This window comes from Elaeis guineensis, chromosome 8 (assembly GCF_000442705.2).
Source record: "Elaeis guineensis isolate ETL-2024a chromosome 8, EG11, whole genome shotgun sequence".
In the NCBI taxonomy this organism is placed as follows: domain Eukaryota; kingdom Viridiplantae; phylum Streptophyta; class Magnoliopsida; order Arecales; family Arecaceae; genus Elaeis; species Elaeis guineensis.
In genome coordinates, this window is record NC_026000.2 from 9,058,054 (window position 1) to 9,071,503 (window position 13,450).

At 37.5% G+C, this 13,450-nt stretch overlaps 1 protein-coding gene across 3 annotated transcripts; it reads right to left on the reverse strand.

Annotated features, from left to right (window-relative positions):
* Positions 1-476: 476 nt before the first annotated feature.
* LOC105050383 (probable homogentisate phytyltransferase 1, chloroplastic) lies at positions 477-12,685 on the reverse strand. 3 transcript variants are annotated; one of them, XR_012143151.1, is made up of 13 exons: positions 12,472-12,685; positions 10,708-10,997; positions 10,499-10,582; positions 10,343-10,420; positions 10,088-10,171; positions 8,075-8,164; positions 4,796-4,897; positions 4,555-4,650; positions 3,816-3,887; positions 3,641-3,736; positions 1,336-1,440; positions 821-934; positions 477-573 (listed from the first exon to the last, which is right to left on the reverse strand). XR_012143151.1 is itself a non-coding variant. In NM_001304426.1 (12 exon segments), coding segments are annotated over 12 exon segments (1,203 nt in total). In that variant the 3' UTR covers positions 483-892.
* Between the last annotated feature and the right edge of the window lie 765 nt (positions 12,686-13,450).

Genomic DNA, 13,450 nt, shown 5'->3' on the forward strand with positions numbered 1-13,450 from the left:
TAACATGAGAATAAAGAATAAAGGCCCAGTACAGCTTCCTACACGTGGGAGGTCATAATTGGACAAGGTGATCGAAGGTGGGGATAATGCAGAAGAAGAGTGGAGGAGCAGTGTAATTTAACTTGGAGCTACAAACAGGCAGCATATATTAAAGATAGTACTGGTCCATTAAGTTCAACCAGAAAAAGTTGCAGCACAAACAGACAGGCGAACGTGATACAAAAAACAATGATGGGAAGAATTGCCAGCACATACTAGAGATATTACGGGTCTGTTAAATTCCACTATAAAAAGTTGCAGCACAAACAGACATACCAACGTGATATAAAATCAAAGAAAGGAGAAAAGCCAGCATATACTAGAGATATTACAAGTCAGTTAAATTCAACTAGAAAAAGTTGCAGAAAAACACCACCATGCCAAACAGAAGAAATGATGGAATAGATACACACTAGTGTGGAAGAGAATGACAGTGCTTGGTAAAAGAACATATCAAGATATGTTGTTGTTGTTGTTTTCTCATAATGGATGATCGAAGTGGCACAGTAATACACCAATCTTAAATCAACTAAACTGCAAGTAAATAGGAATCCATCAAGAGAACATTCATTCTCTTTTTTCTTAAAAAGTCAAATCAACACAAATAAAACATCGACATCACAATGACTTGAATTTTGATAACAAGTTTGGTGAGAATTGTTCCTGCCATATGACATTAACAATAAATAGATATACGCAATAGAACAGAAGAATATAAACAAAGAACAGGCTGATGGCCATTGTTGGGGCCACAATATAAGTAGATAAAGACACGAAGAACCTGGGCAACTGAGAGCCTTCGATTCATAAAAAGCTGATCCTGCTTATATGTATCCACTTTATTCTTTCATTTTCACCTCACTAGTGGAATGAGCAAGTACTCAGCATAAAAGAGCTGCAAATAAACGAAAAAGAAGATAAGAAAACGGCATATCCATTTCTCTTTTGGTTTATAAGCTTATAAAGCCATATCCTGCTTCACAGACCATAGATTGAAAAAAAAAATAAAAAAATTGACACATCAAACCTTTACATACATACACACATACATATGTATACATATATAATACATACGTACACATATATAATACATACGCACTCATGCACGCACGCACGCACGTGTGTGTGTGTGTGTGTGTGTGTGAGAGTGTGTGTGTGTGTGTGTGTGTGTGTGTATTTGTATTTATTTATTTATATAGAACAAATCCATATTTTAAATTAGTCAAGTAAGAATAACAAGTCTAAAAATTTCATACATCCTAGAATGTTGATCTTCAGGTAAGCTCAGTAAGTCACCTTCCAAACAAACATGTAAAAAGATGTTATTGCAGCTTTACTCATCAAGTCAAGAGATCTAGCACGATTCCAGAGGACCGAAGCAAGGACTGCATGGCCCAAAACCTGCGTAAGTCAGGAAGATACCATTCTTACTAAATGAAATAGACAATTCAATCAGATAACCTCTTTCATGGTTTCAACAAGACATAGAATAGAGCAATACCCAGCGTCATCACTGAAGTTAGTAACAATGAAAATAACCAGCTTCTATAGAGCATCAAATTATCAAATCATTGTTAGTAAGATTCTATGTCAATCACAGTATTGAATGAGTCACAAAAACATGAGCAATCTTCAGAATCTATGATGCTTTCACAGTTACCTCAAGTACACAGTTATGTTTGAGCCACATGGGGAAACTTAACTTTGGGTACCTGATTTCCCGGCCATTTAGTAAGTGATCAGGGCCTGTTGGCCAAAAAGTTTATTTTCCCAATCCGTAGTTTTGATGGTCATTCAAATTTGGGTCCCTGACTAGTATGCATGTGTATAAAACAAGGGATAAGTGTATACATATAAGTGTATAAAAGAAGCACAAATAAAACAAGGCAGAAATGCATACAGAGTACACAGCAGGGACTAAAGCAGAACATGAGCAGGCCTTCATTGTTAAATGGCAGTCAAACCAATTCTGATAATTAGTTTCCCCTCAAGTACAGATTAAAAGAAAAGGCTTACCTAATTAATTTAACAAGAAATATTGATGGGGAACACAAATAAGGCTTACCTAATTAATTTAACAAGAAATATTGATGGGGAACCATTATTTGTGTTCATATTTGAGTCATGGCCACAAGATCAGAATGCATCAGAGCTCCAATTTCCATAATAGTGTGGCCCATACTTTCACTAGTTTAAGGATCCAGCATCCACATTTTTAGGAAGTGTATAGTCATGTTTACGGCATCTTTGGTGTCACGTCATGAAGCACTAATGTAATAAGTACTATTCATAGTACCTTAGCAGGAAACCCTTCAAGGCATTTTAGCAATAAAATATTAGGGTCCGCTACATCTCTTAGGGATCTCCCCCCCTTGCTTTTATTCAGAGGATAAGATTACATGTTGCTGCAGTATTATAATTGTGACGATGAAGGTTGATTTTTTTTTTTCCCCTTTCTTTTATGAGTTGATCTGATTGAAAGAAATAGGATGCCAAGGTTTGGCTGTTCCTTCTACTCTCTTATTCATCTCTTTATTTCTTCTTTTACCCTGTAATCTAACTCCCCTCGGTACCATTCTACCATTCTTTCTGTTATCCTTTTGTATTTTCTGTAGCCAATAACGAGCTTAAATCTGCAATGAAAGTGTTAGGCACTACTCTGATTCCTCTAGACCTCTAGAAGCCTTGTCATTGATTGTGAACCATAGAAAATTCTACTTTGATTCCTCGAGACCTCTAGAAGCCTCGTCATTCATTGTGAACCATGGAAAGTTCCTTAGCCTTGTCCTCACTGAAAATCATTTGATAATAGCAGAAACCTGCCAGATAAGACATCTCAGTTTACACAACATTTTATATACCTTTTTTATTATTCCTAAAACCATAGAACCAGTTTCTTATCCTTGTTTACTAACCCAAGAATTGGCGGAAAGATCCATTATTTTCCTCTTACTTCCCTAGTCTCGTGTCAGTTCCCATCTATACGGATTTCTACTTCGAGAAAACAAATTCTGAAGTCCTTGATAAATCCTTAAATAATTCATTTCAAGGTCCACCACTGTATGTATGCAGTCCTATCCCCCTAGGGCCCTACATTGAAAATGGTGTGAGATGTTTATACATCAGACAGCATTATAGGAGGGCTGATACAAATTTGTTTTGGATAAGGCTTGTTGGTTATTATTATGGTTAACCGCATCACAAAAGCAAATTGCATGCATTGAATACCACATTCCACTCCGAAAGAGGGAAAACATCTACTCACCCATGAAAGGAGTCTATATACTCAAATGCATGCATGCATATGGGTATGCATCAGTCAATTATCACATTCCAATGCAATATCCAGATGATAATGTCCTTGTTAGCAAATGGACTTTTTCTCCCTTTCAAAAATATAAAGAGAAATGATTTATTGGTCTCTGATATAGAATATGTAAATCCATATGAGTCCAATATTCTGAAAGAAAAAAATTATCGAATACTGGAAAGAATAAAGGATGGCATGTTGATCAGAGACAAGCATCACTAGATCAACTACATAAACAGTAGCTGCACTTAAAAAAATTACGATGATATAACCAAAAAGTGGGTAACATACGGTAACAAGTTTGCTCCAAATGCAGGAAGAAGTGGCTCCAATCACCATGGCAACACTGTAAGCCATCTCAAGAAGAGATACACAAATCCAAAATACCTGCTCAGAGACAATGTGATCAACAAACTAGAATTCTGCAACATCACAGCAGTAGTTTAAACCCTTTTTTCATACTGACCCGCCTTTGACCCAGACGTACACTGAAGGACTGAATGCCAAATATCCGGTCTCCATCAATATCAGGTATATCCTGCATGAGAATCACTGTTATGCTCCAGATATACAAGATTTCTTGACTATCTAATTGCTAAAAGACTTGAATTTGTCCATAACCAACACATAAATGCATACCCCATATGGAGGGAAAGAGCCAAGTATTTGTCCATGATAGAGTACTGCTGGGATTGTCATAATATAAAGAATTTAAGAAATATATAGTACATCTAGCACAAAAACCCTACAATCATTTATCTGTTTTAACATTACTATATCAACTCTTTCATCTTTCTTTTTTTCTTTTCCAAACTTACATGCAGAAGGAGAGACTCTATGTTAGCCTAATAATCTACATGGCTGATTGATGCTTACAAAAGTTTTATTCTCTTTCAATTACTTCACTTATAATATGTTTGAAATTTCTAATTGTAGTTTACCCTCTGAAGGTATATTTGATGGATTGAGAATACTCAAATTCATGGGGATATGACCACACACATTCATTGACCATTAAACAATTACTGAACTGCCACATATTGCATGAAGGACATGCTTCCATAACATACAAGAATTTAATGTCATGCACATCTTATTTTTAACACCACCAACTTAAATTTTCTTGAATCTACAAAATGTAATTTAACCTTGAAATATTTTTCCAAGTCCCCAGATTAATTAATTACATTGAAAGTTTTAAGTACCTTGAACAATGCTATAACAACAGAGAAGAAGCTCATGAATGCAGTTGCAAATATCAGTGGCCTTGAAAAGTTGGCTGGTCTTCTGAACACGAAAGTCTGCAAGATTTGTCAAGACAACAAATATAGATTATATAAATGTGTTATGCTACCAACATATGAAAGATAAATGTGTAGGCGATCTGCATTCATATGCATACAGTGGCTGATCAAGCAATGCGCCGTGCTGTCATTATAAACCTACCTGCATATGCAGGAAAAATGCCAGTTGAACAATCACAGCACGCACAGCCAGGATGCAGAGTGCAGCAACGACTGCAAATCTCTTCCATCTCAAAAAAGGTATCTGTAACAAACAACATTTCACAACCATCAAGGTATCAACCCAATATTAATGCTTTTTTGTGCATTTCTTGTACATTTTTTTTATGGATATTGTGTCTATGAGTATGTGTCTACAAGCAAGCTGGGGCGTGCCCTAACACGGCTATAACATTTCAAAACTATATGAACAAGGCCAAAGATTATCAGTAGATTCAACTAATATAACTTGTAGAGAAAAAGCCACATTGGCATATGAATTAATCATATTTGAATTGTGTTTCTATGTACAATGGACCTATTAGAATGAAGCATACACATATCAAATCTAATCTAAAGGTTTGCACAACCTTGCCTCAATAATACAGTAAGTTCCACTTCACTCGCTTGAAAATATTATAACATGTTGATGACAAAGTGTATCAAAAAATTTCAATAAAAAAGGGATAAACTCCTTGTTTAAGTGAATGTGCTCATTCAAGTAGCGTTTCGTTGTGGAATGAGATAAAGGAAAGGTGTCCAGATAACTTTGGATGGATAAAACTATTCCCTGAAACAGGAAATTTGTGAGTTTGGTTGGATTGATAAGTTTGGGGATTATGCTCTCATGATGTAGTTTGGTTGGAGGTTAGTTGAGGGGACAAGTAGTGTTTTTTTGGTTTAGATAAAATTGCCCTTCCACCACTTGAAAAAATGAAAAAGTATAATAGGTGTAGTTGAATTTGGGTGCAACCACCTGCCAGCAAGCCCCCAAATCACCCCACCTAGTCCATCCTCTGGCCTAATGAACTTGTAAAATATTGTATAGACAATTTCCCATATATTATTTATTTAGAAGTGGATAAGTATAGATGTATTTGAAATGTGCTATGCCCTATCAAACAAAAAAATGTGGCATGCCTTGCATAGACACTCCAATTCATTGCACAGTGCCCCAGCCTCTGGGAGTTGATTTGTTTGGTTCCGAACAAAATTGTCTTATAAGTATAATATATAATCACATGGCTTCCCACATCAGCCTATATATCGAAATTTATGCCACTTACTCAACTTACATCAAAATATGCATGATATATCGGAGCATGCATGGAACAACCAAAAACAACCACCACATGGATGGAAGAAACCGGCTAAGAATTAATCTAAAGCATGTTAAATCATGATGCACATACATCTAAATAGGTAAAAAACATGATAAAACCAATCCATCACCGAGCATCATCCATCCATAGTCCTCATAGAATTTTGATCAAGCATGTTGTGGGACGAGAATGGTGCCATCATCCCTTCAATAAATCACAAAGCAGTTCCATCAATAGAGAAACAAGGAACATGAAAAAATCAATCCAATCTTTCCATCATCCATCAACATCCATTAGAAAACACAGATGGAGCAACTTGTGTTCATCAGGAGACATACCCAAGAAATGGAGGAAATGAAGAGCAAAACAAAGCTAACCAAGTATGAAATGGGTTCAATGCTCCTCGATGCTATCCCCTATAGTCCAGTGGTGCGTCGAGAAGCTGACAGAAGAGAAGAAAGGGTGAGGAGGAAGATTATTTAGTGCTGAAGAGCCATTCCACTACCGATGTTCTAGAAGGAACCCCCCATAAGTCGATCGGAGGACTGGATCAGGTCATCAGCAGCCAGAATGAGCTCACTGGCAGCCAGAATAGAACCAAAGAAGCCTCGGATCTCATGAGTGAGCCACACCAGTCCAGGTCAAGAGGGAGGATTTTGGGAAAGGGAGAGTGGGATTGAAAGAGAGATGGGCAAAATGGTGATCCAGAGGAATAAGAAGGCCCAAAACTGGAGCAATAGTTGTTTGGCCTCCCCCCCATGAAATAGGATTATGCCATGTAGCAGAGGTTTATCCCCTATGAAGGTATAAGCCTATTCCGAGCCCCCAATTTGGAATTTTGTAGGAATACCACCCAATAGGGGGCTTATTCCATAGTTATAACCTGCACCAAACATAGCCTCAAAGTTTAATCTTTGTACTCCTTACAGAACCTTTTGCTGATGCATAGGAGAGTTGAATCTTTTCCCATTTTGCTGACGCGTAGGAGAGTCAATTGGTGGGCCAACCCAAATGTTTTTTTCAGAAAATTAAAAAAACTTGGCTAGCTCAGATACTAATTAAACCAAGAATGTAAACCCAATAACTTAGCTTCGCACCGGCCTAGCATGTGTAATAACTCGGCCCTGACAGACTTTCTTGGCCTGTTTGTGACAATAAATACTCTGTTAGCTCCTCAATAGATACAAGTTGACCCAAAAGGATTCCAAATGTGGCATTTGATTGAAATTTTAGGGTTTGAGTCCCAAGAGGACTCTTTGTATGAATAGGAGTCTTTAGGTCAACTTTAGTTAGAAATGCGCATATTCTTTGAGCTTTGAGAAAGTTCCAGGTAGAAGTCAAATCAAATAAGCAGTTTTTCAGTTATTGTTGACCATTTTATATTAGTTGGATATGGATTAAGATTCGTAAGGGAATGATTAGTGGCCAGCTATTATAACAAATGCCTGAAGAATGTTCTTGCAATACTTCTGAGCCCTTTTTTGATCAGGAATCTTTTTAGAAGCCTTGCTTTATTTAAAGGTGGAGTTGATGGAGCTCTAGACTCATTATAATTGCAGTATCGGGTTTCAGGTGTGTTTTGCTATTGCTCTAATCTGAATAAATGTTAAATCATAACAGTGATTGTTTTGTAAGTCAAGAGGGTACCACTTTGGACTCATGTTACCTAGGTTGGCCACCATGTTCACAGCCAGAAAAGAGGGGGAGATTTATAACTAGAAATGTTATCATAACTTCAATTTAGTTACATCTTGAAGGTTGATAAATTTTCAGCATGCTAACTTCTATTTTGTCTTGTGTTCTTTTTTTGCACTTTTTCCTCTTGTATTAGGTTCATTGTCATGCTGCATTATTTTCTGATCTGGATACATGGCAGAAGCAAGAAGTCCAATGCTTCCTGAAAAAAGAAAATATCTTTTTTCTGCTTCTTACTCCATGCTTGATGACAAGGCAAGACACGAGAATAGAATTCCAAATAGTACTCAAAGATTGCATTGGCACAATATTCATCAGGTCATATGCATGAATTATACACATTATGTTACAATTCAACAGGCAACGACCATTTATATCTACTGAAGGAAGTGAACAGAGAATTTGCTAAAAGAAAGTAAGCTCACATTGATGGAGTATGCAGTTCCAAGGATAAAACTGATGAAAAGAGCCCAAAATAATGGCCATGAGCCTACCACCCATCCAACACCAAAGCTCTGTAACATGATAATAGGGATTAGCATACTATCTGCATCTTTAAAGGCATGGCATCAAATGAATTATTGAAATGGTGCAAGACCTGTAAATTTGTTATAGCTAAAAACTATAATTAATTGAAGATAGAAGGATTTAGTAGCCATTATAGCTAAAACTCTAATATCATGAAAAAGACCTCATGAGCTAATATCATTATATAGCTAAAGAAAACTATTTGTATTTTTTTTTTAAAAGGTAAACAAGCGTATATTTTACATCAGAATGAGTTAATTTCTTTTCTGGCTTACTAAAAGTAAGCAAAAAGCATATGATAAACTCTATATCAATATGCAAGCACAACTTGCCACATATATTCATATTTCCCATTTTTTCCTTTCATAATATGTGAAGAATAGAAGCATGAATTAGCAGGGAGATTTTCTTGGCAAATGCCAGCCCTTCATGCACCTGGTAAATGACTACTATAAGAAAACTACATGTCAATATTGGAAAAATAATACTGAAGTTTGTCAATTGACTAACATGTTTTCTAGTCAGCTACAAAATGTCTACAAAAAAATAAGGCATGAAACAAGAAGTCAATAATAATAATCTGCAACCTGAACCAACAATATTCAGAGAATTTTCTGAAAATAAAAGCAAATAGGTGAATTAACAAGGTGTAAAATTTAAGTGCTCATTAATCCACAGATAACATTTGTAACCTGCCCAAATTGCTTATCAACATAATAAGATCTTCTCGTCAACCTTTTTTTGAGGGAGAAAGAGAGGAGGCCCATTCATATCATAATTACCCAGGTCAAATAAGTGGAGATGTACCACTTAAGACTCAAACCTGGAACTTCTGCTTGTTAGGCAATGGGGTGTGGCCATTGAGATGATGCCAATTTACCTAAACTTGCCACCTTACAGAAGAAGTTTCTAACTTGCTCCTAAATTCAGCGCTTACTAGCACATGGCCATCCACTGTAGAGCCAGATCTGACAGGCACTTGCAGTTCATGAACCTCCTTGGTGAATTATCTTGCCCAACTAACTCCAAATTCTTGAACTGAGAAGTTCAAATCAGCAAGGAGGGGACCATTTTCATTACTTGTGACAGATGCATATCTAGAAGAATAAAAATAGAAACTCTTTGAGAACCACAAGATGCGCACTTTTTAAGTGACAGAATTGCAATTGCATCTAACTGTGATAGAATTGCATCTAACTGGCTTGTAATATGTGTAATTCTGGCCCATGTTTTTGTGTTTATGCTGTGCCAAGGACATCTTGGCAACAAAACACATTTTACCTTACAAGATTGGCCACAGTGAGGACTAATTGGCATGAGCTGAAAGCCCCTCATGGAATAATCATGATGTATCATTTGACTCACTCCTTGCTAGCCTCAGTAAAATACAGAGTAAACTAATGGATGACAAGACATTTGTGCACATGCCAGCCTAGATTCCAACCCACATGCTAGAAATAAAATAATAAGAATAAACCATTAAAGGGTATAACATGACCTCTAATTGATACTTCCACTCTTATTGTCAAAGTTGGCCTCCATTTTATCTATTCCACATTCACCCTATTCTTGCCTCTTTGAGAAAGATTTTGTCATCTTCAAAATGTAGTGACAACACCAGCTCCAGTTGAACAAAGTGCAGGGTTTAATTTAGGTTGGCATCCATTCATATCAAATAAGCAAATAAATAATAAGTAATGAGGGAATGGTGAAATAGAAAAATGAATCCTGGATACCAACATTCTTCTGTAAGAAGAACATTGTGTATCAGAAAGATTTATCAAGGGTAATCACTAAATTTGTATAATCCAGAGTCTCTAATTCACATGCTGTCCTACAGGTTATAGAGTATAGACAAAGCAATAAGGATTATTCAGAAGCATGGCAACAACTATGAGGATCTAAATTACCATAAGAGCAAAAGCTGAAACAATTGCAATGCCAGTTGTGACAGAATATTCCCCAGATGCTAGTGGAAGACCTGGCTTATTAACCTGAAAGAATGAAAGTGGTTATATTTCAAAGTTCCACCTGGTTAATTTGATAAGTTTAGGATGCCATGACTATAGATACATGCAGCAGATGCTAAATTTAAAAGAATGAGATCCTAATGGCACAGCAGATATAAGACCAAGAGTTCACCAAAACTGTTTGCAAAGGAATACCTTGTCTATTTCTATGTCAAATAGCTGATTTAGCCCAACAATGTACACATTCATGAAAAGTGCAGCCACAACTGCCTGCTAGGAACAATGGAAATACCTTGAGATTATGAACATAACACATAAAAGTCTTGACTAAAAGTTTATACAGTGTAATACCTCCAACAATCCAGTAACAAACAATGGAGAAATATCAGATAGGCCCTCAATAGCCAATAGAGAAACCGAGACTATGCTTATTGCCTGCTTAAATAAACAAATTCTTAGGTCCAAAGACAGATAAAAGTTACAGATTGTAGAGTCAGTTTGTTAGAATATTCTCATATGGGATAGTGCATCATGCAGCATTTCATAGACTAGGACTTAACTGTTCCTATAATTGTGTGGGGCCGTGAAAATCGGTAGAAGGCGTTGAGTGAACTTAGTATTGACTTCCATGCGCTTGTAGAATCATATGCCTTGGGCGGCTCAGATTCTATTGAGTCCCCTGATGTCGCATTAATGTGACTACACTCATGCAGTCTCCCATGATAAGTAGATTTTCCATGAGTCTGTCTGAGAAGATGGTTTGCAAGACATCCTTGAGATCTTCCAACTCTGCATCTCAATGTGGTCACACATGCTTGGTTGATTGAATATTGGGTTGGTACACAACAACCTGTCAATTGTAGAATCTGAGACAGTTTAAGAAACTCACTGATAAGATTATCAACCAATTGGTTACGCGTATAATCTCTTACAGCCTAAAACTGTACTCAAGATAACAAGTTCCCACAGACAGATCAAGGAACCAGTACTGGCAGATTCATTTGCACATTCTAAAGATGATGGAACATGATAGTATAATTTTTCATTGATTCTCTGACATAGAACAATTAGCCTGTCATGCTACGACATCAATGTACCTTGGATTCGTCATAGAATAATTTGCAGTTCTACTATAACTTTGCATGCACACCTTTCATCATTGTTTTTCCTGAAGTGCAAGCTAGTAAAGATTTTTCATCATTGTTTTGCCTGAAGTGGAAGCTAGTAAGGATACGTGCAAAGTAAATGGGGAATGCAGAAGCAAGTAAGGCATGTTAGGAGGATTAAAGCAGAAAAGTTAGAGAATCAGGGAACAGTTCTGGCTGGTACTTACTGTTCTGTTGATTGCCCTGCTTACTTTTAGTACTTGGTGTTGGTTTTAATTTTAGGGTTTTAGTATTACCTATTGCATGGTCTGAGTAACTCAATAACAAGCTCAAAAATAAGTTTCTAAGGAATTATAACTTCCAAGCATCTTATAGAACAGAAGACTGAAATGATTAAATACATCACGAATTCAAATGTACCATCCGTCCTATGAAAATGGTGTTGAAAAAGTGAGCATAAGACAGACGATAGAAGAAATATTATTTAAAATGTTACCGACCGTGATACTAATTGAAGGAAACATAATTAAGTCCTCGCAATAGCTATTGGTATTGACTAAATATAACCACGGCAAACCTCATTACATCTATTTGCAATTATATTTAAAAGTCTTATTGCTTCATGCTGCCAGTCACTAACACGTGCAATTACAGGACACTTCGAAGATGTTTTTCCACTTCAACTGACGGATCAAAACGTTGTCCACATCAGCATTCCTATTTCCAATCGGCATGCAATAGATTCGCAGTTATATGTGCTTTCTACGATCATCTATACATTCAAAAAAAAAAACTTTTGATGCTTACCACTAATCACATACTCAAATCTATCGGGCTATATGATATCAATTTCCCTAAAAAACCTCTCTCTTTTCTTTAAGAATACTGGAGAGAGGGAAAAAGCCTCTCTCTTTAGCTAGAGATTTTCAGATCTCGAGCTATTCCATAAGAAACAGCAGATATCCTCCGAATCGAAACCCTAGAATAGCCACCTCGCTCCAACGGCTTCTCCCTCTTCCCTATATATATGAAAACTTGAATCTACTCCCTTTCCCCCCTCGTTCCCCTTTTAAACCCTTTCCCTCCCCCCTCCACAAACTCCCCCATGTAGCAATCAACTTAAGCATTTTTCTCTGAAAAATACAAGAAAGAATTTACTCTGAAAAATACAAGAAAGAACGCTTCTTTCCCTCGAATCCCTCGGTTCGAAACACATACCTCTCCGAGACGAGAAACAACATAGCCGGGGAGGAAGAGAGAAGGGCCGGAGAAGAAGAGAATCCATCAAACTTGGCGAACCGAAGGGGAAAATTCGAAAAAGGCGATCTTGCAGGGACCTGGTAAGAGAACCAGCGCTCCAACCCTTCCCCCCAGTTTCTACTACTATTTCTGTCTCGAGTAGCGAGAGGACTGTTTTCCTTCCGTGAATGCTTGTTATTGGCTTGGTCGGCACTAAGGCTAGCTAATAATTTCGTGTAGGGAAAAGGACCTCCCCTACACCCAACAGCACACCCCTGTCACAGATACGCTGGGCCCACAAGGACCGGGCATACTCGTCAAGCTCGTGGGAAGTGGTGACGTGATACGGTTGATCACCCGGTATGGTGACAGACCATCCGTAACGTTGGAATTGGGCCACCGATTTGGTGTCCTGGCCAATCACAGTCCGTTAAAATGGTGCACGTGCAGCCACGGAGGAGAGGGAAGAGCCTAACGTCGGGTCCACGGAAGAAACGGACGCGCCTGCATGGTCTAAGTATTACTTGAGGCAGGTCCAATGTACCACGCCAAGTCCCACGGTGGATTACACGCCACTTTACCGCTTGTATTTCACCTCCGCGATTTGCCCTGGTCCACTTGTCGTATGGTCCACGCCAAATCCTACGTATGTCCTGTCTGTTAGGTATACGTGCCTTGTTTCGTTTGGCTTGGCTGAGAAATGCTTCCAGATACCGTAGAAAAGTTTGGGATACAAACGTCACTGGCTGTCTTGTCCACGCTTTCTTGCACGAGTCTGCCGCTGCTTTTTTTTTTTTTTTTTTTCTGAGCAAACGGGCCACCACAGCATCAATCTGATGCGAAAGCAGTCTAAAATCTATCATAGATATTTTTATTATTATTAAATTTTTAATAAAATTATTATCATAATAAATATTAAAATAAGATGTAGGATATTTTCGACCATGTAATATCATCA

Excerpts from the sequence above, each read along its gene's own strand:
- LOC105050383 (XM_073261488.1), bottom strand. The coding sequence starts at position 12,538 with ATGGATTCTCTTCTTCTCCGGCCCTTCTCTCTTCCTCCCCGGCTATGT. Across the intron at positions 10,998-12,471 it reads TTGTTTCTCGTCTCGGAGAG|GTTGTTGTGTACCAACCCAA; the intron begins GTATGTGTTTCG and ends TACAATTGACAG. Across the intron at positions 4,898-8,074 it reads GAACTGCATACTCCATCAAT|ATACCTTTTTTGAGATGGAA; the intron begins GTGAGCTTACTT and ends TGTTTGTTACAG.